The sequence below is a fragment of the Pogoniulus pusillus genome, chromosome 17, assembly GCF_015220805.1.
Source record: "Pogoniulus pusillus isolate bPogPus1 chromosome 17, bPogPus1.pri, whole genome shotgun sequence".
Lineage (NCBI taxonomy): Eukaryota > Metazoa > Chordata > Aves > Piciformes > Lybiidae > Pogoniulus > Pogoniulus pusillus.
Window position 1 is genome coordinate 15,376,760 of NC_087280.1, and position 23,949 is coordinate 15,400,708.

The 23,949-nt window shown below is 51.3% G+C and overlaps 1 protein-coding gene across 1 annotated transcript in view; it reads right to left on the reverse strand.

The window, feature by feature from the left end:
* CORO2B (coronin 2B) overlaps nt 1-23,949 on the reverse strand; it is a 62,553-nt gene that overhangs the window by 26,926 nt on the left and 11,678 nt on the right. Inside the window, exons 3-4 of the mRNA XM_064157870.1 lie at nt 18,860-18,926; nt 3,547-3,747 (exon numbers count right to left, since the gene is read on the reverse strand). Coding sequence (XP_064013940.1) covers nt 3,547-3,747; nt 18,860-18,910 — 252 coding nt within the window. The 5' untranslated portion in view covers nt 18,911-18,926. The remainder of the gene's footprint in view (nt 1-3,546; nt 3,748-18,859; nt 18,927-23,949) is intronic.

The window sequence follows — 23,949 nt, forward strand, 5'->3', positions numbered from 1 at the left end:
ACTGCGAAGGGCAAGCTTCTGAAGGATCCAACTCAACCGTCCGCACCCTTAGTGCAAGCTGAATCGGCCGGAGGAGCCTCGGCTGCCTTCTGCCAGCGGCTGCCTGCCCTGCCTCTCCTGCAGCCTGCCTCACTGTGAGTAACCTTCCTGCTCAGCATCATCAGTAGCTTAGCCTGTGCTTATTGCTTAGCCTTCTCCATTCCCTGACTGCTGCAATAGCCAAGTTTATCTGTGGCACCCTTGGTGAGATGCTCTCAATTAAACTGAGGCTGCTAAGGAAAGTGAATTCACAGTATTTCACAGTATCATCAGCGTTGGAAGAGATCTCACAGATCATCAAGTCCAACCCTTTACCACAGAGCTCAAGGCTAGACCATGGCACCAAGTGCCACGTCCAGTCCTGTCTTGAACAGCTCCAGGGACAGCGACTCCACCACCTCCCCGGGCAGCCCATTCCAGTGTCCAATGACTCTCTCAGTGAAGAACTTTCTCCTCACCTCCAGCCTAAATTTCCCCTGGCGCAGCCTGAGGCTGTGTCCTCTTGTTCTGGTGCTGGCCACCTGAGAGAAGAGAGCAACCTCCTCCTGGCCACAACCTCCCCTCAGGTAGTTGTAGACAGCAATGAGGTCACCCCTGAGCCTCCTCTTCTCCAGGCTAACCAATCCCAGCTCCCTCAGCCTCTCCTCGTAGGGCTGTGCTCAAGGCCTCTCCCCAGCCTCGTCGCCCTTCTCTGGACACGCTCAAGCATCTCAACGTCCCTCCTAAACTGGGGGGCCCAGAACTGAACACAGCACTCAAGGTGAGGTCTAACCAGTGCAGAGTACAGGGGCAGAATGACCTCCCTGCTCCTGCTGACCACACCATTCCTGATGCAGGCCAGGATGCCACTGGCTCTCTTGGCCACCTGGGCACACTGCTGGCTCATGTTCAGGTGGGTATCAATCAGTACCCCCAGATCCCTCTCTGGCTGCTCTCCAGCCACTCCGACCCCAGCCTGTATCTCTGCATGGGGTTGCTGTGGCCAAAGTGCAGCACCCTGCACTTGGAGCTATTGAACCCCATCCCCTTGGACTCTGCCCATCTGTCCAGGCGGTCAAGGTCCCGCTGCAGAGCCCTTCTGCCCTCCAACCCAGCCACATCTGCCCCCAGCTTAGTGTCATCTGCACACTTGCTGATGACTGACTCCATGCCCTCATCCAGATCATCTACGAAGATGTTAAAGAGAATGGGGCCCAGCACTCCACCACCTTCCTGGGCAAATCACTCTCTCTGTGAAGAACTTCCTCCTAACATCCAGGCTATATCTCCCCCAGCACAACCTGAGACTGTGGTAACCTTATTTGGGTTTGGTGCAATAACAGGAACAAAAGGAAGGGAGGATTTGCATGTGAAGCTGGAAATGTGGTTCAGAAAAGCTGCTCTGCAGAGGGTAGCACCTTTGTGAAACAATTTCTTCCCTGCTGCCCAAGAGCAGGATGCCCTGGGATGGGATGCTGGCACCAGCTTGGGGCTGCTGATCCATACACCAGAGCAGTTGCAGGAGAGCAGCAGCATCAGAGCAGCATCCTGCTCTCAGGTTTCAGGAGGAAAGCAAAGCAAAGCAGATATTTAATTCATGGTCAAGGTCACTGCTGCCCAGTTTTGCCTCCACGAACTGCAGCTCTGTGTCTGCTGAGAGCTGGGCCAGGAGCCACGGCTGCTCAGCAAGCCTGGTCCCAGGGGGCAGCTTCTAAAGCATCAGCTGAATTTATGGGCTTTGAAAAGCTGCACAGGCAGGAGATGGGAGGATTCACATGGGCACTCGTGCAAAGGGCTGGAGGACATCTGAGCTGGGGAAGGAAAAGCTCAGCGTGGTAGGGAGAAAAGATCTGTGCTGCAAACAGGGCTGGTAGCACAGAGGTCATGGAATGTCAGGTTGGGAGGGACCACCAGAATCATCTGGTCCAACCTGTCTTGGCAAAAGCCCTGTCTAGACAAGCTGGCCCAGCTCCTGTCCAGCTGACCCTTGGGTGTCCAGTGCTGGGGAGAAAGGATACGTGCTGCAAACAGGAGTGGTAGTGCAGAGGTCACAGAAAGGTGGAATCACAGAATCACAGAACGAATCATGGAATGAATGTCAGGGGCTGGAGGGGACCTCCAAAGCTCATCCAGCCCAACCTCCCTGCCAAGGCAGGAGCTCCTATACCAGACCACACAGGAATGTGTCCAGGCAGGTTTTGAATATCTCCAGAGAGGGAGACTCCACAGCCCCGCTGGGTAGCCTGCTCCAGGGTTCTGTCACCCTCACAGGGAAAAAATTCCTCCTCATGTTTACATGAAACTTCCTATGCCTCAGCTTCCACCCAGTGCCCCTTATCCTGTCATTGGGCATCACTGAGCAGAGCCTGGCTCCAGCCTCCTGGCACTCACCTTTACATCTTTATAACCACTGATGAGGTCACCTCTCAGTGTCCTTTCCAAGCAGCACAGCCCCAGCTCCCTCAGGCTCTCCTCATAAGAGAGATGTTCCATTCCCCTCATCATCTTTGTAGCTCTGCGCTGGACTCTATCAAGCAAGTTTCATGTCCCTCTTGAATTGGGGGGCCCAGAACTGGGGCACAGTATTCCAGATGCAGCCTCAAGCAGGGCAGAGCAGAGGGGCAGGAGAACCTCTCTCGAACCACAGCCCTTCTAATAGACCCCAGAATGGCATTGCCCTTCCTGGTCACAAGAGCACATTGCTGGCTCATGGTCACCCTCCCATCAACTAAGACCCTCAGATCCTTTTCACAAGGATCATCTGATCCAACCCATCTTGGCAAAAGCCTTGTCTAGACCAGCTGGCTCAGCTCCTGTCTGGCTGTGCCCAGTGCTGGGAACACCACAAAAAAAAAATTACAGAATGTTAGGGGTTGGAAGGGACCTCCAGAGATCAAGTCCAACCCCCTGCCGAAGCAGGGTCACACAGGAATGCAGCCAGGCAGGTCTCCAAAATCATAGAGTCACAGAATCAGTTATGGTTGGAAGGGACCACATGGATCATCCACTTCCAGCCCCCCTGCCACGGGCAGGACACCCTACCCTAGAGCAAGCTGCCCAGAGCCCCATCCAGCCTGGCCTTAAACACCTCCAGCCATGGGGCCTCAACCACCTCCCTGGGCAACCCATTCCAGCCTCTCACCACTCTCATGCTCAACAACTTCCTCCTCACGTCCAGCCTGAATCTCCCCATCTGCAGCTTTGCTCCATTCCCCCCAGTCCTGTCACTCCCTGACAGCCTAAAAAGTCCCTCCCCAGCCTTTTTGCAGACCCCTTTCAGACCCTGGAAGGCCACAAGAAGGTCACCTGGGAGCCTCCTCTTCTCCAGCCTGCCCAGCCCCAACTCTTTCCTCACAGCAGAGCTGCTCCAGCCCTCTGCTCATCCTCGTGGCCCTGCTCTGGGCACACTGCAGCATCTCCACATCCCTCTTGTGATAGGGGCTCCAGAGCTGGATGCAGTACTCCAGCTGGGGTCCCAGCAGAGCAGAGTGCCCAGTGCTGGCAGGGGTTCCCAGGCCAGCCGCTCACCTGCTCGATGGGGATGACGAGGAAGGAGCCGCCGCCGGCGCTCTCGGTGACGATGGCGAGGAAGCGGGCGTTGACGGCGCAGAAGTGGTTGTCGTGCACGTTCTTGGTGATGGGGATGCCGTCGAAGCAGTGCTCCCTGCTCGCCACCTTCCCGTAGACGTTCCGGAACTTGGAGCTGCGGTACTGCGGCCGCCATGACATCTGCGGGCAAACACAGCGGGGCTCAGGCTCCCCGAAGCACAGAGCCCAGCGCCACCGCCCGGGCTGCGAGACACCTCTGCGCTCCTTGGGTCCAGCCCCTCGCCTGGAGCCCTTCTCTGCTGCTGAGCCTCTGCCGCTGAACCAGATCTGCTACCAGTTCAGCTTCATGGAGGCGGTCAAGGCCAGGTTGGAGGAGGCCCTGAGCGACCTTCTTGTTCCCCCAACACAAGGACATGGAACTGTTTGAGCCAGTACAGAGGAGGCCACGGAGATGCTCAGAGGGCTGCAGCAGCTCTGCTATGAGAGCAGGCTACAAGAGCTGGGGCTCTGCAGCCTAGAGAAGGCTTCAAAGAGACCTTGGAGTAGCCTTCTGGTATCTGAAGGGGACCTAGAGGAGGGCTGGGGAGGGACTATTGGTAAGGTCTTGTAATGCCAGGATGAGGAGTAATGGGTTCGAACTGGCAGAGGGGAGATTTAAACTGGACGTTAGGAAGAAGTTCTTTGCAGTAAGGGTGGTGAGACACTGGCACAGGTTGCCCAGGGAGGCTGTGGCTGCTCCCTCCCTGGAGGTGTTCAAGGCCAGGTTGGATGAGGCCTTGAGTGACCTGTTCTAGTGGGAGGTGTCCCTGCCTGTGGCTGGGGGTTGGAACTGGATGAGCTTTTAAGTCATTTGCAACCTAATCCATTCTATGAGCATCCCTCAGCACCACATCCAGGTGTCTTATAGACACCTCCAGGGACTGTGAGTCCACCATCCACTCCCTGGGCAGCCTCTTCCAGGGCCTGAGAACTCTTTCTGGGAAGAAAGAAGAGGAGGCTCAGGGGGGACCTCATTGCTGTCTGCAACTACCTGAAAGGACTTTGTAGCCAGGTGGGGTTGATCTCTTCTCCCAGGCAACCAGTGACAGAAGAAGAGGGCACAGTCTCAAGCTGTGCCAGGGCAGGTTCAGGCTGGATGTTGGGAGGAAGTTCTTCACAGGAAGAGTGATTGGCATTGGAATGGGCTGCCTGGGGAGGTGGTGGAGTCACTGTCCCTGGTGACTCCCTGGAGGTGTTTAAAAGGAGGCTGGATGAGGCACTTAGTGCTGTGGTTTAGTTGATTAGAAGGTGTTAGGTGATAGGTTGGACTAATGATCTCAAAGGTCCTTCCCAACCTGGTTAGTGCTGTGATTTTGTGATTTTTCCTAATACCCAACTTGAGCCTCCCTTGGCAGGACTTGAGGCCATTTCCTCTTGTCACTTGTTGCATGACAATAAGGTTGCAGGTAGTCCACTCTGAACTGTTTCCCAGTTGCCAGCCTGTGCTGCAATAAGGATTCTGCCTGAGGAGGCAAAACAAGATGGAGACAGCCCAAATGTGCAAACACAGAATCATAGAATGAGTTGGATTGGAAGGGACCTTAAAGATCATCTAGTTACAACCCTGCTGCCATGGACAGGGACACCTTCCACTAGCCCAGGGTGTTCAAGGCCCCATCCAGCCTGCCCTTGAACATCCTCCAGGGAGGAGGCATCCACAGCCTCCCTGGGCACGCTGTGCCAGTGTCTCACCACCTTCACTCTAAAGAGTTTCTTCCTAATCTCCAGTCTAAATCTGCCCTCTGCCTGTTCAAAGTCATTGCCCCTTTACCAGTGTCTACAAGCCCTTGTTAAAAGACCCTCCCCAGCTTTCTTGCAGGCCCACTTCAGGCACTGGAAGGCCACCATAAGGTTTCCCTGGAGCTCTCTCAGCCTGTCTCCATAGGGGAGGTGCTCCAGCCCTCCAACCATCTTAGAATCATAGAATCAACCAGGTTGGAAGAGACCTCCAAGCTCATCCAGTCCAACCTAGCACCCAGCCCTGTCCAATCAATTAGACCACGGCACTAAGTGCCTCAGCCAGGCTCTTTTTGAACACCTCCTCTTTTAACACAGAGGATATTTTGTCAGTCACTGCATTGCTCCCTTCAGCAGATAAATGAAATGATGTGCTTTAGCCAGCATCATTTGTTCAAACGCATATCTTCATTGTGCTATTTGATCTGGGCATAATGTAATCACCTTTGATTACAGACATTGCTATCACCTGTTATGCTTGCAATTAATTAATCACCATTTAATTAGTTTCCTATGGTTAACTCATCAGATGCCACCAGGTGATGCCGTTTGCTATTAGCTGGCTATTGGAGTCTCCTCCCACCCCAGGTGTAGCCACTTTGCCCTCCCTGCCCACTGCCCTTTATATTCAGCCCCAGGGAAGGCAGCAGCTCCAAGTTCGGCCCATTGTGGGCCAAGGGATCCTCTGCCTGGCATCCCTGGTGAGTGCCCATGGTGTGCACCGGGTGAATTGGTGGAGGATTTCAAAGGCCGGGGGGCCTCGCTGGCCCCCCGGCTGTTAGGGTTAGGCTCAGCAACCATTGCAACATCCACCTTTGTTATGCACTGGTGCTGGGTGTGTGTCTTTGCTGGAGCTGATTTCTTTTGTAGGGTGTTTTAGCTCTTTGAGCCTCTCCCCTCAGGCTCTGAGATGACTGCAAGAATGGTGGTGGAGAAGAGCTCTTCAGGCAGAGTGAGAGGTAAGGACAGAGGGGAGCAAGGACTGCTTTAGGAAGGTGAGATCATAGAATCAACCAGGTTGGAATATTTTAGCTGTTTGATGGTCTTGTCCCAGGCTCTGGGGCAGGGATGGTAATGGTGGTGGTAGAGCAGAGCTGTTTAGGCAGTGTGGAAGGGGCAATCAGGGTCTGCTTAGAAGAGGTGAGGGTTTAGGGAGGAGCAGGAGCAGCAATGAGTAGGTGAAGAGTAGGGGAAGAAGACCAGGAACTGTTTTTGGCAGGTGAGGGGTGGTGGTGGAGGAGAACCTGCTTGAGGAGAGTGAAAGCTGCAGAACTGACATTAATAGCTTAGCTACCCCTTTCTGACCCTGACATTTTGAAATGCTGTTAGAATGGTCTAGGTTGGAAAGCACCTCAGGGATCATCCAGCTCCAACTCCCTGCCATAGGCAGGGACACTTCCCACTAGAGCAGGTTGCTCAAGGCCTCATCCAACCTGGTCTTCAACTCCTCCAGGGATGAAGCACCCACAACCTCTCTGGGCAACCTGTGGCAGTGTCTCACTACCCTCACTGTAAAGCACACCCTCCTAACATCTAGTCTAAATCTCCCCTCTTCCAGTTTAAACTCATTACTCCTCATCCTTATAAATAGTCCCTCCCCAGCCTTCCTGTAGGCCCCCTTCAGATGCTGGAATGCCACTATAAGGTCTCCTTGAATCCTTCTCCAGACTGAAGAACCCCAACTCTTGTAGCCTGTCCTCATAGCAGAGCTGCTGCAGCCCTCTGAGCATCCTCGTGGCCCATCTCTGGACTTGCTCCAACAGTTCCATGACCCTCTTGTGTTGGGAGCTCCAGAACTGCACACAGTACTCTGGGTGGGGTCTGGGAGAATCACCTCCCTTGCCCTGCTGGCCACACTTCTAATATCTTGACTCTTATTTATCAAAGTTATTTATCTTTGTGGCCTACTCTGGCCCCAGGTCCTCGAGAAGATAGGAGATGTCTCTTTGGTGCAAGGCACAACTCACCAATGGCATTAAAAGGTTGTTCACTGTTGCAACATTTAAGCTGATCTCCTTTTGAGCATGAAGTGCTCATCTGGAAGAAGCAGCACTGCCACTTTGTGTGCACATGACAAATGAATTAAGGCTTTTAATGTGATGGCTTGGTCTAGACCACGTGAAAGAGCCATCAGGGTGGAACAGGAGCACTTAGGCAGGGATGGAGCATCAGAGAGCTGGTGCATGGTGTGCTCAGCTGTCTCGGCTTATTTTAGACTCACAGAATCATAAAGTCACAGGATCAGGTTGGTTGAAAGAGACTTCTAAGATCACCAAGTCCAGCTGTTAACCCAGCACTGCCGGGTCACCATTAAACTGTGTCCCTCAGCATCACTTCTCCACAGCTTTGAAATCCCTTCAGGCATGGAGACTCCACCACTATTCTGAGCAGCCTGGGACAGGCCTTGACAACCCTTTTCAGGTAGAAAAAAGTTCCTCATGTCCAAGTTAAAACCTCCTCTGGTGCAACTTGAAGTTGTTTCCTCTCATTTTATCACCTGTTTCTTGGGAAGATGGCTGTTTGTAGGGGACACAGTCTCAAGTTGTGCCAGGGTAGGTATAGGCTGGATGTTAGGTGGATGTTCTTCAAAGAGAGAGTGATTGGCATTGGAATGGGCTGCCCAGGGAGGTGGTGGAGGGATCATCCCTGGAGGTGTTCAAGAGAAGACTGGATGAGGCACTTAGTGCCATGGTCTGGTTGACTGGATAGGGCTGGGTGATAGATTGGACTGGATGATCTTGGAGGTCTCTTCCAACCTGGTTGATTCTATGATTCTAACTAAAAGAGGGAGATAGGCTGGAGGTGAGGAGAAAGTTCTTCACTGAGAGAGTCATTGGACACTGGAATGGGCTGCCCGGGGAGGTGGTGGAGTCGCCGTCCCTGGAGCTGTTCAAGGCAGGATTGGACGTGGCACTTGGTGCCATGGTCTGGCCTTGAGCTCTGTGGTAAAGGGTTGGACTTGATGATCTGTGAGATCTCTTCCAACCCTGATGATACTGTGATATTGTGAGACTGGAGAGAAGGGAGAAATGTTGGACACTGAGCCCCTGGCCCAGGTTAGCCCAGAGAGGTGGGAGATGTCTCATGCCTGGTCAGGTTGTTTGGGGCTGGGGGCAATCTGCTGTAGCTGCAGATGTCCCTGCTGACTGCAGAGGGGTTGGGCTGGATGGCCTTGAGAGTTTCCCTGCCACCCAAATTAGTTTGAGATTCCATGATGTGAGCAGGTCCCATACCCACCCAGCATATCCCAACCCCCAGGTGCATTTCCTATCCCTGGGAAGATGCACAGCAGCAGCAGGACTGGAGGAGGTGATGGTGTCCTAAGTTCCCAGGCTGCAAGGAAAACAGGCACAGGATGATCTAACCCAAAGCAAGAGCAGAGAGACTTTTTTTTTTTGGCTGGAATGGTTTCTGGAAAAATGCTGACTCAGATCCAACAAAGCTCTGGGAATCTTTCCCAAACCTACCCAGGCAGGGCAGGGAAAAACACCCTGACCACAGCCTGAGGAGTGGCTTTCACTAGTTTCACTCCATCTTACAGCTTCCTTTGTCTGACCAGAGGAGTCCTTATCCCAAAGTGATTTTTTTTTTTTTGTTACATTAATAAAGCACAAAATTTGATTTGGTTATTTTTTAAGCTTTCAATTTTCTGTTATCCCAGGATTTGGCTCTCATTTCTGCCATCCCTGTGCTTTTACTTTGGACTTATTGGGAAAATAACCCCCAAATTCTGCCCAAAAGGCCTTAATTCTTCCAAGTTCTTCCAAAATTGCTTAATCCTTTCCCCTCTAAACCTTTTGGATGCCTCATGGGGTATCTCCATACAGGAGAAATCCCATGGATCTACAATTACACAGTATCACAGTATCACCAAGGTTGGAAGAGACCTCACAGATCATCAAGTCCAACCCTTTACCACAGAGCTCAAGGCCAGACCATGGCACCAAGTGCCACATCCAACCTTGCCTTGAATTGCCTGGAAGGAGGTTGGAACCAGGTGGGGGTTGGTCTCTTCTCCCAATGAACAATTGACAGGAAAAGAGGAAATGACCTCAAATTGATGCAGGGGAGGTTTAGGTTGGATGAGTAAGCACATGTCTAGGTGGCCAAGAAGACCACCAGCATCCTGGCTTGGAGCAGCAATAATGTGGCCAGCAGGGCCAGGGTAGGGACTGTTCCCCTAGACTCAGCACTGGTGTGGCCACGCTTTAAGTCCTGGGTTCAGTTTGGGGCTCTCACCCCAGCAAGGACCTGGAGAAGGACAGAGAAGGACAACAAAGCTGGTGAAGTGTCTGGAGAACAGGGCTGGTGAGCAGCTGAGGGACCTGGGGTTGTGCAGCCTGGGGAAAAGGAGGCTGAGGGGAGACCTTCTGGCTCTCTACAGCTCTCTGAAAGGAGGTTGGAGCCAGGTGGGGGCTGATCTCTTCTTCCTAGTAACAAGTGATAGGAAAAGAGGAAATGGCCTCACATAGCACTAGAGGAGCTTTAGGTTGGACAAGCTTCTTGAGGTGGTTGAATCCCCATCCCTGGAGGTGTTTCAGTGATGTGGTTTAGCACATGCCTTTACACATGGTTTAGCACCAGCCTTGGTAGAGGATGGTTGGACTCAGTGATCTTAAAGGACTTTTCCAATCAAAACAGTTCTCTGATTCTGTTGTTCCCTTCCATAAACTCCCCCTGCCACGGCAGAGGGGAAGGCAGAAATGGGGCTCCCACTATTTTCTGCACCCAGAAATTGAGTTTAATAAGTCACTTCCAAAAGAAGCTCCAACCAAAGCAACCAGGAGATGTAGGTTTAGCCTTCACATGGATGCTTAGGTGTGTGCTGTCAATGCATCTCACCCACCACAATCCCCAGGCATGAGGCTGATGCTGCCTCCAGGGCCTCGATGCTTTCCTATCTCTCTTATTCCTTCCTGCTCTCCCTGGGTTCTTCTTTCCCAAAGAACCGGGCAAGCCTCCAGGCAGCTCCCACCACGCTGGGAGGAAGCAATAAGCACAAGTGCCTGTTTTGCTGGAGAAATCCAAAGCTTCTTTCCTTTCACCTCACTCAGTATTTCCTTTAAACATTGCCCCGAGGCTCTGGGAGGATGCAGCCAGCCCAGAAATGCTGTGAAAATCCCTGGCAAGGAGGCTCAGAGCTGCCCAGAGCCGGCATTGTGCAGCGGGCGGGTCCCAGACAATCCTTTTCCTGAAGATTTCTGGCTTTGGCAGCTGGAGGAAGCTTTCCCATGCCAGAAATAACTCCCTGTGCCACGTGGGAGAGCTGGGAAGCTGGGGGAAGGGGCTTCCCGGGGGTCCCAGCCCTGCAGGCTGTGTGATGCATCAGCTTTTGGATGGGGTGTGGGAGGAGTGGGGAGAACTAACGGATGGGGAAGTTACAGTCAGTCATACCTGGAATTCTGGGTCCAATTCTGGGCTACCCAGTTCAAAAGAGACAGGGAACTACTGGAGAGAGTCCAGTGGAGGCTATAAAGATGCTGAGGGGCCTGAAGCAGCTCTGTGAGGAGGAAAGGCTGAGAGCCCTGGGGCTGGTGAGCCTGGAGAAGAGCAGCCTGAGAGGGGATCTGCTCAATGCTGAGCAAGAGCTGAAGAGTGGCAGGCAAAAGGATGCATCTCAGACTCTTGTCAGTGGTGCTAACAAGACAAGGGGCACTGGGCACAAACTGGAACTCAGAAGGTTCCATCTGAAGATGAAGAGAAAGTTCTTTGGAGTGAGAGTGCTGGAGCCCTGGAGCAGGCTGCCCAGAGAAGCTGTGGAGGCTCCTTGTCTGGAGAGCTTCCAACCCCCCCAGGCCGTTGTGATGCTGGGCAAGCTGCTGTGGGTGCCCCTGTTTTAGCAGGGTGTTGGACTGGATGATCTCCAGAGGTCCCTTCCAAGCACCACCTCGCTGAGATTCAGGGATTCTGTGACTTCCCTCCATGTGCTGCTTTGCAGAGTCAGTTGCTCCCCAGGGTTTCTGGGCTCAGAGGGGACAAACATCCTATTTCCTGGCTGAGCCAGCAAAGGCTTTTGAAGCTGAAGAGGAGCTAGACAGGAGGGGGGATGCTGGAGAGGTGGGGTGGATGCTGGAGAGGTGGGGGGGATGCTGGGATGCTTCCGACTCTGGTGGGATTGCAGCTCTGCATCCCCCTCCAGCACTCAGATTTTGCAGGTGGTACCAACATTTCCCAGTCAGGGAGGAAGAGAGGCCCTTCCCCAGAGGATTTCAACTTGAGAGAGACAAAGCAGGAGAGGAAAGGCTGCAAAAAGCCACCAGCCATTGTCCCACGCTCACCCTTCTGCCCTGTGCTTCCTTCTGGAGGGCTGGTGATGGTAGCTGGGGGGCTTTGCAGTGGTGTTTGCACACAGAGACATCCAGCACCTCTGGAAGTTGTTTTCCAGGGTATTTACAACCCTCCAATATAGATTTTTGTTTTTCAAATGAAACTTGCTTTCTTTGAGCAATTCCCAACATCCTGCTGATGCTAAATGCATGTTTTTATTCTTTCCATCCCTTCACTCTCAAAGGCTCAGAGGCATTAATGAGAAAAATATCTTCTTGATTTATAGGAGTCGTTTCCCTTCACCTCCAGAACCCAATGAATGTGCCACCAATTCCAAGGCTCATTCTAGTTCTGCAGTATTTTGGGATCTCTTCTCTTTTTTTCTTTCCTTTCATGACTAAGCTCTTCCCTTTTTGTAGCTTGAAAAGAGCTTCCATGGGAAAGGAGAAAGGGATGAAGTGCTTTGAAACACTGGGAATGGCTTGAAGCTGGAAGAGATTGTAGTGATAGGATGAGAGGGAATGGTTGATTGGATAAGAGCTGGGTGATAGGTTGGATTGGATGATCTTGGAGGTCTCTTCCAACAGGGAGTCACCATTCCTGGAGGTGTTCAAGAGAAGACTGGATGAGGCACTTAGTGCCATGGTCTAGTTGACTGGATAGGGCTGGGTGCTAGGTTGGACTGGATGAGCTTGGAGGTCTCTTCCAACCTGGTTGATTCTGTGATTCTATGACTGAAGTTTGAGTCTAAACTAGAGAATAGAAAGAAGTTCTTTCCAGTGAGGGTGATGAGACACTGGCACAGGTTGCCCACGGAGGCTGTGGATGTCTCCTCCCTGGAGGTGTTCAAGGCCAGATTGGATGGGGCCTTGAGGAACCTGGGTTGGTGGAAGGTGTCTCTGCCTGTGGCAGGGGGGCTGGAACCAGATGATCTTTAAGGTCCCTCCCAACCCATTCTGTGATTCTATGATTCTGTGATTCTATGATGTAAAATGAGGCAATAAAATAACTCACAGCCCTAATCATGATCTTCAGCACCAACCTCACCAAACATGCAGGAGCAGAGGAATTCATGGTCCTTTTATAGCCTTTTTTTAATAGCTTATTGCAATGTTTGCTTTATTTAAGTTCTTGAGGGGAAGAACATGGACCAGGGATCTCCCATGCTGGAAGGTGGAAATAGAATCAGAACATTGTTTGGGTTGGAAAAGACCTCTAAGATCAACCCAGTGCCACCATGGCCATTAAACCATGTCCCTAGGTGCTGTGTCCTTGAACACCGCCAGGGCTGGGGACTCCAGCACCTCCCTGGCAGCCTCTTACATTGCCTGTCTCGTTTGTAACAATAGTTGAGGCAGAAAATGGGTGAGGAGGAGGGGTACAGGTCAGAGCATCCTTTCTGCCTTCCTCTCCTTCCTCTGCTCAGCCTGGAAAGCAGAGGGCTGGGCTGCCATCCTGTTCCTCCTCTCCCAACATTGCTTGGGTCGAGGCAATCCCAAGCACCAACATAGGCTGAGCAGTGACTGGCTTGAGAGCAGCCCTGAGGAGAGGGGCTTGGGGGTGCTGGTGGAAGACAAGCTCATTATGAGCTGTCAGTGTGCTCTTGCAGCCCAGAAAACCCACCAGAGCCTGGGGTCACTTTGCCCCTCTTCCTGAGGAGCTCTGGATAGGTATCTCCAGCCCCTGCAAGCTCCTGCTTCTTGCAGGGTGGGGAGATCAGTTTTTAAGTGGATTTCTCAGGTCTTGGCTCCTTTCAGGAGCAGCTGCATTAAATAAAAACATTTCAAAGCCTTTTTTTTATTTTTATTTTGCCCTTTTCCTTTGTTTTCTCTCTAGGATGGGGGATGGAATTGGTACCCACCCCATCAGCCAAGCAGAGTGGATGCCATGTGGGGGAGGGGGTAGGGTGATCTGACCTGCATGTGTCAGCAGCAAACACAAAACCCCCAGGGAGCAGCTCTGCCCACATCTCCCCCTCTCCATCCCTAGGAATGACACTTCCACTGGCCTGGAAAAATAACAAGAGAAATAACCTAAAACACACACACACACAAAACCTCCCAATCCTTTAAAGAAAGGAGGGGGGGAAAGCCCTTTTTGGAGGCTTTTCTACTCTCCTGGCAGCTCCAGCCTTTGCCCACCAGCAGCATGCTGGCCACAGCTCTTGTCTCCATGTGTTGGTTTTTGAAAGCATCTTTTCAAGCATTGGGAGTCTTGGCAACACAGCTTGATGGGGGGTGGAGGAGAAGGGGGGGGTTGAGGGGGGTGCATGCAAAATGAACCCCTCCTGCTGCCACAGGCAGTTCAAACAACATCTCTCCAGCCCATAACCAGCAGCATTTCATCTGCCACCAAAGCTTCCAGAGAAGTCAATCCTGGCTTCTACCTGGATCAAGCAGGCAGTTTGGGTGGGGGTGCTGGCAGTGCCCCCTCCCATTGTCAGTCCCTTCTCTTTCACATTGTGCCCCACAGCAGTGGGGTTGTGGCACCTCCAAGAGGGTTTTTTTGGGTTGGCTTGTAACATCTCTACACCTGGGGAGCATTAGTGCTGGGGGAGAGGGAGGGGTGAGGAGCCTCAGAGCCAAGGTGGGATTAAACCCCTTGCCAAAGGACATAGATGTTGATCATGGATTTGAGGAAGAAAACAGGTCCCACAACAGCCAGAGGCAGGAGAGCTGCATAAGAGCATGAATCATGGAATCATTTAGTTGGATAAAACCTTTAAGATCACCAAGTCCAACCATTCCCCCAGCACTGCCAGGTCACCACCAAACTGTGTCCCTCAGCACCATATCTCCATGGATTTGAAACCCTTCCAGGGATGGCGACTCCACCACTGCCCTGGGCAACCTGGAACAGGTCTTGACAACCCTCAAGAGGGAAGATTTTCATCCTGACCCCCTCCCATTTGTTGTTCTACACGTGGTTAAGTGCTAAGGTTGTGGCTGACTGGCAACCATACTGGTGACTTGCAGAAAAAACGTGTGTTGGGAAAAGGAAATCCAAAACTCCTTGATGCCTACACCCTGAGGTACTCAGAAAGGGTTTTGGGACACTTCAGGCAGCAGTGCCTTTCCAAAATCCCATTATTCCCTTTTCCCTTGCCTCCTCCTAGCTCAGGCAGAGGTTCTGGTGAGCGTTGCCCACCAGGGGCTGTCAAGGCTGTTCTGAAGGAGGAAAACCAAACAGACCTTGAAGCCACCCCCTCATTGCCTCTGTGCCCTCTCTGTGTGGCATTGTTTTCCATCTGCCCTCACTGGAGCCAACATCCCTGGGAGTTGCTGGGCAGGAGTTATTTTCCATCAGGAAGATCAGCAGTGCTCCAGTCTGACGTTTCAAGTGTTGATTGACCACTAAGGCCATGGAGTGTTACTGGGCAAAACACAAGGGCTGCTTTTTGGCAGGTCTTAACCAAGAAGATTGCTTCATCTGTAGGATGAAGCCTTCATCTTCATCTACCCTCATCACATAGCGACTCTACTCATAGCAGAAAACAGGGAAGAAGACATCAAAATCTCTCATCTGGCTTAATTTAAGAGGAAAGAGCCCCTACCAGACTGGCTGCCATGCCATGCTCCTGAGCACACTGCTATGTGCCTTCCAGGACAGAGGCATTGTCCCCAGAGTCCTCATGGGGCAAGCAAACCCTGCTCTGGTCCTGATGCTCTTCCACAGCATTGTAGAATCAACCAGGTTGGAAGAGACCTCCAAGCTCAGCCAGCCCAACCTAGCACCCAGCCCTGGCCAATCAACCAGACCATGGCACTAAGTGCCTCATCCAGGCTTTGCTTCAACACCTCCAAGGACAGCAACTCCACCACCTCCCTGGGCAGCCCATTCCAATGCCAATCACTCTCTCTGGCAACAACTTCCTCCTAACATCCAGCCTAGGCCTCCCCTGGCACAACCTGAGACTGTGTCCCCTTGTTCTGTTGCTGGTTGCCTGGCAGAAGAGACCAACCCCACCTGGCTACAGCCTCCCTTCAGGTAGTTGTAGACAGCAATGAGGTCACTCCTCAGCATCCTCTTCTCCAGGCTGCACACCCCCAGCTCCCTCAGTCTCTCAAAATCTCTCATCTGGCTTAATTTAAGAGGAAAGAGCCCCTACCAGACTGGCTGCCACACCATGCTACTAAGCACACTGCCATGTGCCTTCCTGGACAGAGGCACTGTCCCCAGAGTCCTCAAGGGGCAAGCAAACCCTGCTCTGCTCCTGATGCTCCTTCACACCTGGTGATCATAAACACTGAGGGAGAGGCACCTCAAGAGCAAGGGAGGATGAAATCCTTTCCCAAAGGACATGGTAGATCATGACTTGAGGGGAAGATCAGAGGTGATTGATCTGCACCAGTGGGTGAACCATAGACTCACTGCTTTGGAAAAGACCCCTGGAATTGCAGAGTCCCACCATAAAGTCAGCACTGCCAGGTCACCACCAAACCACAGAACCACAGAACTGGCTCAGTTGGGAAAGACCTTTAAGACTATCAAGTCCAACCATCAACCACAGCCCACTACAGCTATCAAACCACGTCCCTCAGCACTGCATCTCCACAGCTTTGAAACCCCTCCAGGGAGAGGGACTCCGTCACTGCCCTGGGCAGCCTGGGCCAATGCTGTGCAGGGAAGATGAGATGAGATGAGATGAGAAGATGAGATGGGATGCTACCCTAAATCAGAGCTGGCAAACAGCCATACCTATGTGGTGGAGGAGTCCCTTGCAAAGCCACCTCACCACCCCAACATCTTCCCTGCTCACTTTTCCTCAGCAAAGCCTTTTCTTTTTCCAGTCAGAGAGGAAGATAACATGAGCAGGAGCTGGCAGATCTTCTCAGAGACTGCAGTGTGATGCAGTCACCCCAAGACATGTCCTGCCCAGGCTCCTCTGGATGTGGAGGATGGAATGAGTTAGCAGAGCAAGTTCTGTTGGGTTTCTCTGCTGCTGGAATCCACTCTGCAAAGAAAGGCTTGAATCCCAGCAGCTCTATTTTGATAAGGTACCCATCGCTGCCAAAATTAGTCATCAACCCCTTATTGTTCCATGCACATTAGATTAGAGCCAAACAAATGCTGATTTGAATCTCCCCAGCACTCTAATGCTCTGCTGATTCTCAATTCAAGCTTGAAAATGGCCTTTTGTGGCCATTAAAGGCTTCCATGTTAACGAGCCTGGCTGAGATTGAACACGGAGCCACAGCCCCTTCTTCATTTCAATAATAATGGCTTCAAGTTGTACCAGGGGAGGTTTTCATTAGATAGGAAGAAAAGATTTCTTTCCTGCAAGAGTGGTCAGGCCCTGGAACAGGCTGCCCAGGGAGGTGGTGGAGTCACCATCCCTGGAGGTGGTTCAAGAAACCTGTGGACCTGGCACTTTGGTGACATGGTTTAGTGGCCATGGTGGGGTTGGGTTGATGGTTGGATTCAATGACCTTGAAGGTCTTTTCCAACCTCAATGATTCCATGTTTCTGTGAACAGTTCTGCAACAGAGAACTACACCTAGGCTGCAGAGAGGAGCAAGGGACTGGAACATCTGTCTGAACAGGAAAGGCTGAGGGATCTCAGGCTGTTTGGTCTGGAGAAGAGCAGCCTGAAAGGGGATCTTATGAATGTTTACAAGTATTTAAAAGGTGGGGGGCAAGAAGAAGAGGCCAGACTCTTTTCAGTGGTGTCTTGTGATAGAATAAGGAGCAATGGATAGAAACTGGAACCCAGGAAGTTCCACCTCTGCCTGAGGGAAAACGTCTTTACTGAGAGTGATAGAGCCCTGGAACTGGCTACCCAGAGAGGTTGTGGAGCCTGCTTCCCTAGAGACTTTCAAGACCCAGCTGGCTGCATTCCTGTGTGACTGGCCCTAGGTGACTCTGCTTTGACAAGGGGGTTGGACTCAATGATCTCCAGAAGTCCCTTCCAACCTCCACCGTTCTATGATTCTATGATTCTCTGAGTCTGTGATTCTGTGAGTCTGTGATTCTGTAATTCTGTGAGTCTGTGAGTCTATGATTCTGTGAGTCTCTGATTCTGAGTCTGTGATTCTGTAATTCTGTGAGTCTATGATTCTGTGATTCTGATTCTGTGAGTCTATGATTCTATGAGTCTCTGATTCTGTGAGTCTATGATTCTCTGATTCTGATTCTCTGAGTCTATGATTCTCTGATTCTCTGAGTCTGATTCTGTGAGTCTATGATTTTGTGATTCTGATTCTGTGAGTCTATGATTCTATGAGTCTCTTATTCTGTGAGTCTATGATTTTGTGATTCTGATTCTGTGAGTCTATGATTCTATGAGTCTCTTATTCTGTGAGTCTATGATTCTCTGATTCTGATTCTGTGAGTCTATGATTCTATGAGTCTCTGATTCTGTGAGTCTATGATTCTGAGTCTCTGATTCTGTGAGTCTATGATTCTCTGATTCTGGTTCTGTGAGTCTATGATTCTGTGATTCTCTGAGTCTGATTCTGTGAGTCTATGATTTTGTGATTCTGATTCTGTGAGTCTATGATTCTGATTCTGTGAGTCTGTGATTCTGATTCTGAGTCTGTGATTCTGATTCTGTGATTCTGTGAGTCTATAATTCTCTGAGTCTGTGATTCTGTGAGTCTATGATTCTCTGATTCTATAATTCTATGATTCTATGATTCTGATTCTGTGAGTCTGTGATTCTGTGAGTCTATAATTCTGTGAGTCTGAGTCTATGACTCTGTGATTCTCTGAGTCTATGATTCTGTGAGTCTCTGATTCTGTGATTCTGATTCTGAGTCTATGATTCTCTGATTCTATAATTCTATGATTCTATGATTCTGATTCTGTGAGTCTGTGAGTCTATGACTCTGTGATTCTCTGAGTCTATGATTCTGTGAGTCTCTGATTCTGTGATTCTGATTCTGTGATTCTATGATTCTCTGATTCTCTGAGTCTGTGATTCTGTGATTCTATGATTCTACAATTCTTTGATGCTATAATTCTATGTTCATACAGTGTAGGCACAGCTCAGCCACCAAACATCCCTGAAAGTCCAGATTCAAGACTGATGCTTCTTAAGCTGAGGGCCTGAAGCAGCCTGAGCTTGACTCAGAAGTAGACAGAGCTAAGAAATGCTTGAGCCTTTGGTGGAAATGAAGTGGGTTTTGTTTTCTTTTTACTCTTTTCTGTGCCAAGAGATCTTCAGAGTAGAACCAGGCAGTTGGGTTTGCTTGGCTTCAGCTGCTGCCTCTGTCCCAGCCTTACTCAAATGCCCTAGAAGGACACTCACCAGGCTGCCGTGCTTGCTTCCCAGCACGCTAGACTTGTGGAGGTCTCTCATTGACTCGACAAGAGCTCTGTGCAGAGAGGGAAAGCAAAAACATTCAATTCACCATCCTGGCAGGCTGAGACAGAACACACACACCCTTCCAGCTCCTCCTTGCCAAGGTGTTGGGTGACACCTGGTAAAATCCAGCCCCTAAGGAGATGCTCTTGGGTTGGTTTTCCATGAGGCAGAGCATTTCTGGTGGCAGGGCATGAGGCTGAGCCCTCCCCAACACACCCCCAGCCACCATCACACCAACCCCCAGCGACTGCCAGTCCTGCTTATGATAGCTCTGCATTGCTGCCTACTTTCTTCTAGAGAACAAAGTCATGCCAGTGTGTTTTTTTTGCTCCTGAGACCGTTAGCTAATGGAAGCATTTTGTACCCAGCACATTACCTGACTCATGCTCAATTAATGTGCTTATCAACCTGTCCAAAAACCCTGGGATCAGCAGTGGGATGGAAAGCAACATCTATTCATACGTCCAAGTAAACTCTGCTGGTGAGTCACCTGCTTGGCCAGAGCCATCAAAGCACCAGTATGGGCATGACCATCCCAGATCCCATTTGGGAACAGCCACAGGAGTAGCTGAGGGAACTCAGGTTGTTCAGCCTGGAGAAAGAGGCTGAGGGGAGACTTTCTGGCTCCCTACAACTGCCCCAAAGGAGGTTGGAGCCAGGAGTTGGTCTCTTCTGCCTAGGAACGGACAACAGAAGAGGACATGGTCTCAGGCTGCCCCAGGGGAGGTTTAGGTTGGACTTGAGGAACAATTTCATCCCCTTGAGAGCTGTCAAGGTCTGGCGCAGGCTGTCCACAGCAGCGGTGGAGCCCCCATTCCCAGGGGGGTTTCAAAGCCATGGAGATGTGAGGCTGAGGGACATGGCTTAATGGTGATCTGGTGGTGCTGAGTTGATGGTTGAACTCCATGACCATAGAATCATAGAATCACAGAATGCATTGGGTTGGAAGGGACCTTTAAAGTCCATCTAGTGCAACTCACCTGCAGTCAGCAGGGACATCCCCAACTATATCTTAAAGATCCTTTTGTACCAAAATGATTCTATGACTTAAAGGCTTTCATATTAAAGTCTTCTAATATTATTCTTCTCTGCAAGAAGCCCTTGCTCAGTTTCTGATGAAAGGCAATTTGCATGAAATCCAGCACAAGCAGATGGATGCGGCTCACAGAGGTGTTCCCAGTCCACCTCCCCCTGGGAGGCAGCCTCAGGGACATTGACCAGAGCCATACCAGGCTGACAACAAGCAGTGATGACAATCAGAAACCAAGTCCAGTCAGGCTGAGAAAGAGACAGAGGTTTAATGATGAGGTGGGTTCAGGATGATCTCTTGACCATTATGAAGCAGACTGTGGGGCTTTAGGAGACAGAAGTGCCCATCCCATTGCGGAATAATGGGATGCATACACAGACAATGAAGGATAAAGCTCACCATCAAGCCTCCCTGAAGCTATTGCGGCTTGGATGGTTCAGTAGCAACGACTCCAAGATAACATCAGTGGCGCCCTGGGACCTCATCCGTCTCCTGCTGCAGTGAAAGCCTGGCGGCTCTTGGCATGGGATGGGCTTCCCCCGACCCCTTGTTCCAGGGTCTCATACAGACGTCTGAGCCCCTCTGTGGTTGCTCATGGGCAGAAATGCCACCAGGAAAGGCTCATCTGCCGTCGACAGGGGCAGAGTTCCAAATACCACCAGCGTTTTTGTTTCAGATGAAGCTTTTCCATGCATGCTTTCATCCCTCAGTAAAGAAATAAACCATTACCCATAGCCCAGATGGGTTATAAATGTTCTAGAACAGAGAAAAGAGCCCTCCCCTTGGGAAGAAGATTCTTCTTCCTCATGTGGGTTTCACCCCCAAGAACATTTTTTCACTGGAAGGGTTATCAGGCATTGGAACAGGCTGCCCAAGGAGGTGCTTCAAAGCTGTGTAGATGTGGTGCTTGGTGATGGGGCTTAGTGATGGACTTGGTAGAGTAGGCTTAATGGTTGGACTCAATGATCTTGAAAGCCTTTTCCAAGGTAGGATAGAGTTCAGCAGCTTGCAGAGCCATGGCCATGCTGGTCCTTACTCTCCAGGCAGCATCCCTTACCCTTGCCTATGGCGGGGATGAGGTACCAGCAGCCCCAGCTTCTCTCTAGGGGAATTAGAGCTTCTCTCTAGGGGAATTAGCCATGCAAGGAGAGGGTCCAACTACCAGCTCTGTTTTCATCATTGAGGTGACACAGTGCTGGAGCATCCATACCATGACTTGTGCATGTTTGTACCACAGAGCAGGGACCTCGTCTCGCCCGTCCCCCACCAACACAGTCCATAGAGGAGGGTAGAGCTCTCCATCCTGTTCTTGATAACACCTTGGAGACTCAAACCCTGCAGTCAGCAGCCAAGCTCCTTGTTTTCTCCTTATTTATGCATCTGGCTGATGGCACAACCAGCTGGAGCAGCAGAGAGACGCTGAGCAAACAACTTCAGCTCTGCACTCACCACAGGAAACACCTCTGGGCTCTAATAAACACCGGAATCGATGCACAGAGCATGAGCATGTTCCTGCAGCACAGGCTGTCACCTCCCCATCCCCTCCATCCTGCCCAGCCCAGCTGGGTGACAGCACTGGGGACCAGCTAAGAAACTGGGAGAAGTGGAGGTGGCTGGAGGTGGGGGTAGAGTTTAGTTCAGGTCTCATCTTGCACAGCATCCTACAGGCAGTTCTCTTCCAGCAGCCTGGTTTGCTGGTTGCTCCATATCAGGACTGCCAGATACAGGAGACAGAGGGCACATGAGACATCCAGACTATGGGCTCAGCAGAGCCCCAAGACCAAAAGGCTGTGTCAAGCTTGCATTAAAAACTAAAAGATTTGGGGTTTGGTGCTGAATTCAGCATGTCCTTACCCATGGGGGTTTGCTATAGGGAATGAACATATGGCCCTTCATAGCATGGAATTGTTTTGGTTGAAAAAGACCTTTCAGATCATCAAGTCCAACTACTAACCCAGTACTGCCAGGCCACCACCAAGCCATGTCCCTCAGCACCACATCTCCATGGCTTTCAAATCCCTCCAGGGATGGGGACTCCACCACCGTCCTGGGCAGCCTGAGCCAGGTCTTGACAACCCTCAAAGGGAAGAAGTTTTTCCTCATGTCCAGCCTAATTCTTCCCTGGCACAACTTGAGGTCGTTTCCTTTTGTCCTGCCACTTATTCCTTGGGAGAAGAGCCCAACCCTCACCTTGCTACAACCAAAGATTGTTGATGAGATGATGGCTTTAGCTGCCATGCTGGCTGCAGCAGCAGGGTCTCTATTTGGGCTGCCCCAAGCTTGACTCCACCACAAGCAGCAGCACCAGAGATGCTGTAAAGGTCCATGGGCTGATGTCCCACTGCAAGGAAATCATTCTAGTGGGCCAGCAGGAGCATGGGCAACTCTGGGCTTGCTCTGTTCCATCCCAAAGCCCTGCTAGAGAAGGGGGAGACAGGGACAGCAGCTCCAAAAGGAGGTTTCTAAGGTTGTGGTGCAAATCCAGATATTCCTGCATGGGTTTTGTCCTGGGCCAGCCCTCTGACACCTTTCTGGGTGCTTTGCAGTGGTCAGCAGTGACAGGACAAGCATCATCCTGCACCCAGGACTGATGCTATGGTCATAGAATCCTCGAATGACAGAATCATTTCAGTTGGAAAGGACCTTTAAGATCATCAAGTCCCATTATGATGTGATGTGTGATGCTGTGAAGACATTAGTACTGGGACAATGTGCTGGCAGAGATGACAGCAGGGACACCAGGCAGTTGTACAGCCCAGGGAAGAGCTCCTAAGGGACTGAAACCCTAACTTCACCACAGCACTGCTCTGATTTGGAGTCTCCAAAGTGAGGCTGAGCTGGGAAGAATCATAGAATGATTTGGGTTGGAAGGAGCGTTAGAGATCATCTAGTTCCAGGGACAGGGATCACCTCCCACTAGACCAGGTTGCTCAAGGCCCTTGTCCAGCCTGGACTTGACCTCTTTGAAGAAGAGGCCACCAGCCAGCTTTCTCCCACAGAGCTTCCTGGGCAAGAGCCAGAGCAGATCTCTGCTCCTGCAGATGCTGGGCTGCTGGCTGCATCTCAGCTCCCCAGCAGTCAGCCCAGAGCAAGGAGAAGTCCTCAAGATGGGATTTGTGGCAGGCAGAGTTTGCTTTGGGGAAGCCACTTGTCCTTAGCACACAGACAGGGAGGAGAGGCCAGGAGAGCTGCGTGTTTATCCGACTTGCAAAGAGCAAGTAGGAAGGATTAATCCCATTACCGTGGCCTAAACAAAGGACAAAGGAGAGATGAACGTATCTGAAGCCATATCTGCCAGCTGAGCTTTTTCCAGCCGGGAAGGAAGTGACTGGGATTTCCCTGGAGTTCAGCTTTTCAATGATTTCTTCTTTCTAGAGACCACTGACTGCCTGGGAAAAACCTCTCCTCTTCCCAAGCCCCTGGGAGAAACAGCACCAAGCAAAGCCAGATGTCTCCTGGCCATGGGGCTGGGCTGTCACCACATATCCTCATCCCCCCCTCCTTGACCATGATGCTGCTTCCCTCCCACCCACCCCAGGCGCTTTGCGTGGACCCACAAAGGTCAGGAATGAAGCAAAAAAAAAGCATCCCCTGGCACCAGGATTTGGGGGACTGGCTGAGGACCCACTCCGGACCATTTCCCTCCCTTCTGGAGGAGGCAAACAAAAGCTCTCCTGGCCCCACATGCTGAGAAGAAACACAAATCTCAGGCCCATCAGAGAGATCTGTAAACAAGCACAATCTCCCTCCTACTCTCTTTCCCAACTCCTTCCCACCCCCTCAAGCTGAGGGAAACATCCTGATGGAGCACAAAGTGTTTGTGGCCCCCAGCGCTGCCCTGGGGTCACCGACCACAGGATTTTACCCTCCTCCAGCTTCTTGGAATAACGTTTCCTTGCAGGCAAAAATATTGTATGGGTTTGTGCTTCACTTTGGAGAGGCTCTTAGGAAACTCAGAGCCTCTGAGTTTGTGTAGGGAGGGGGGAAGTCTCTTTCCACTTGT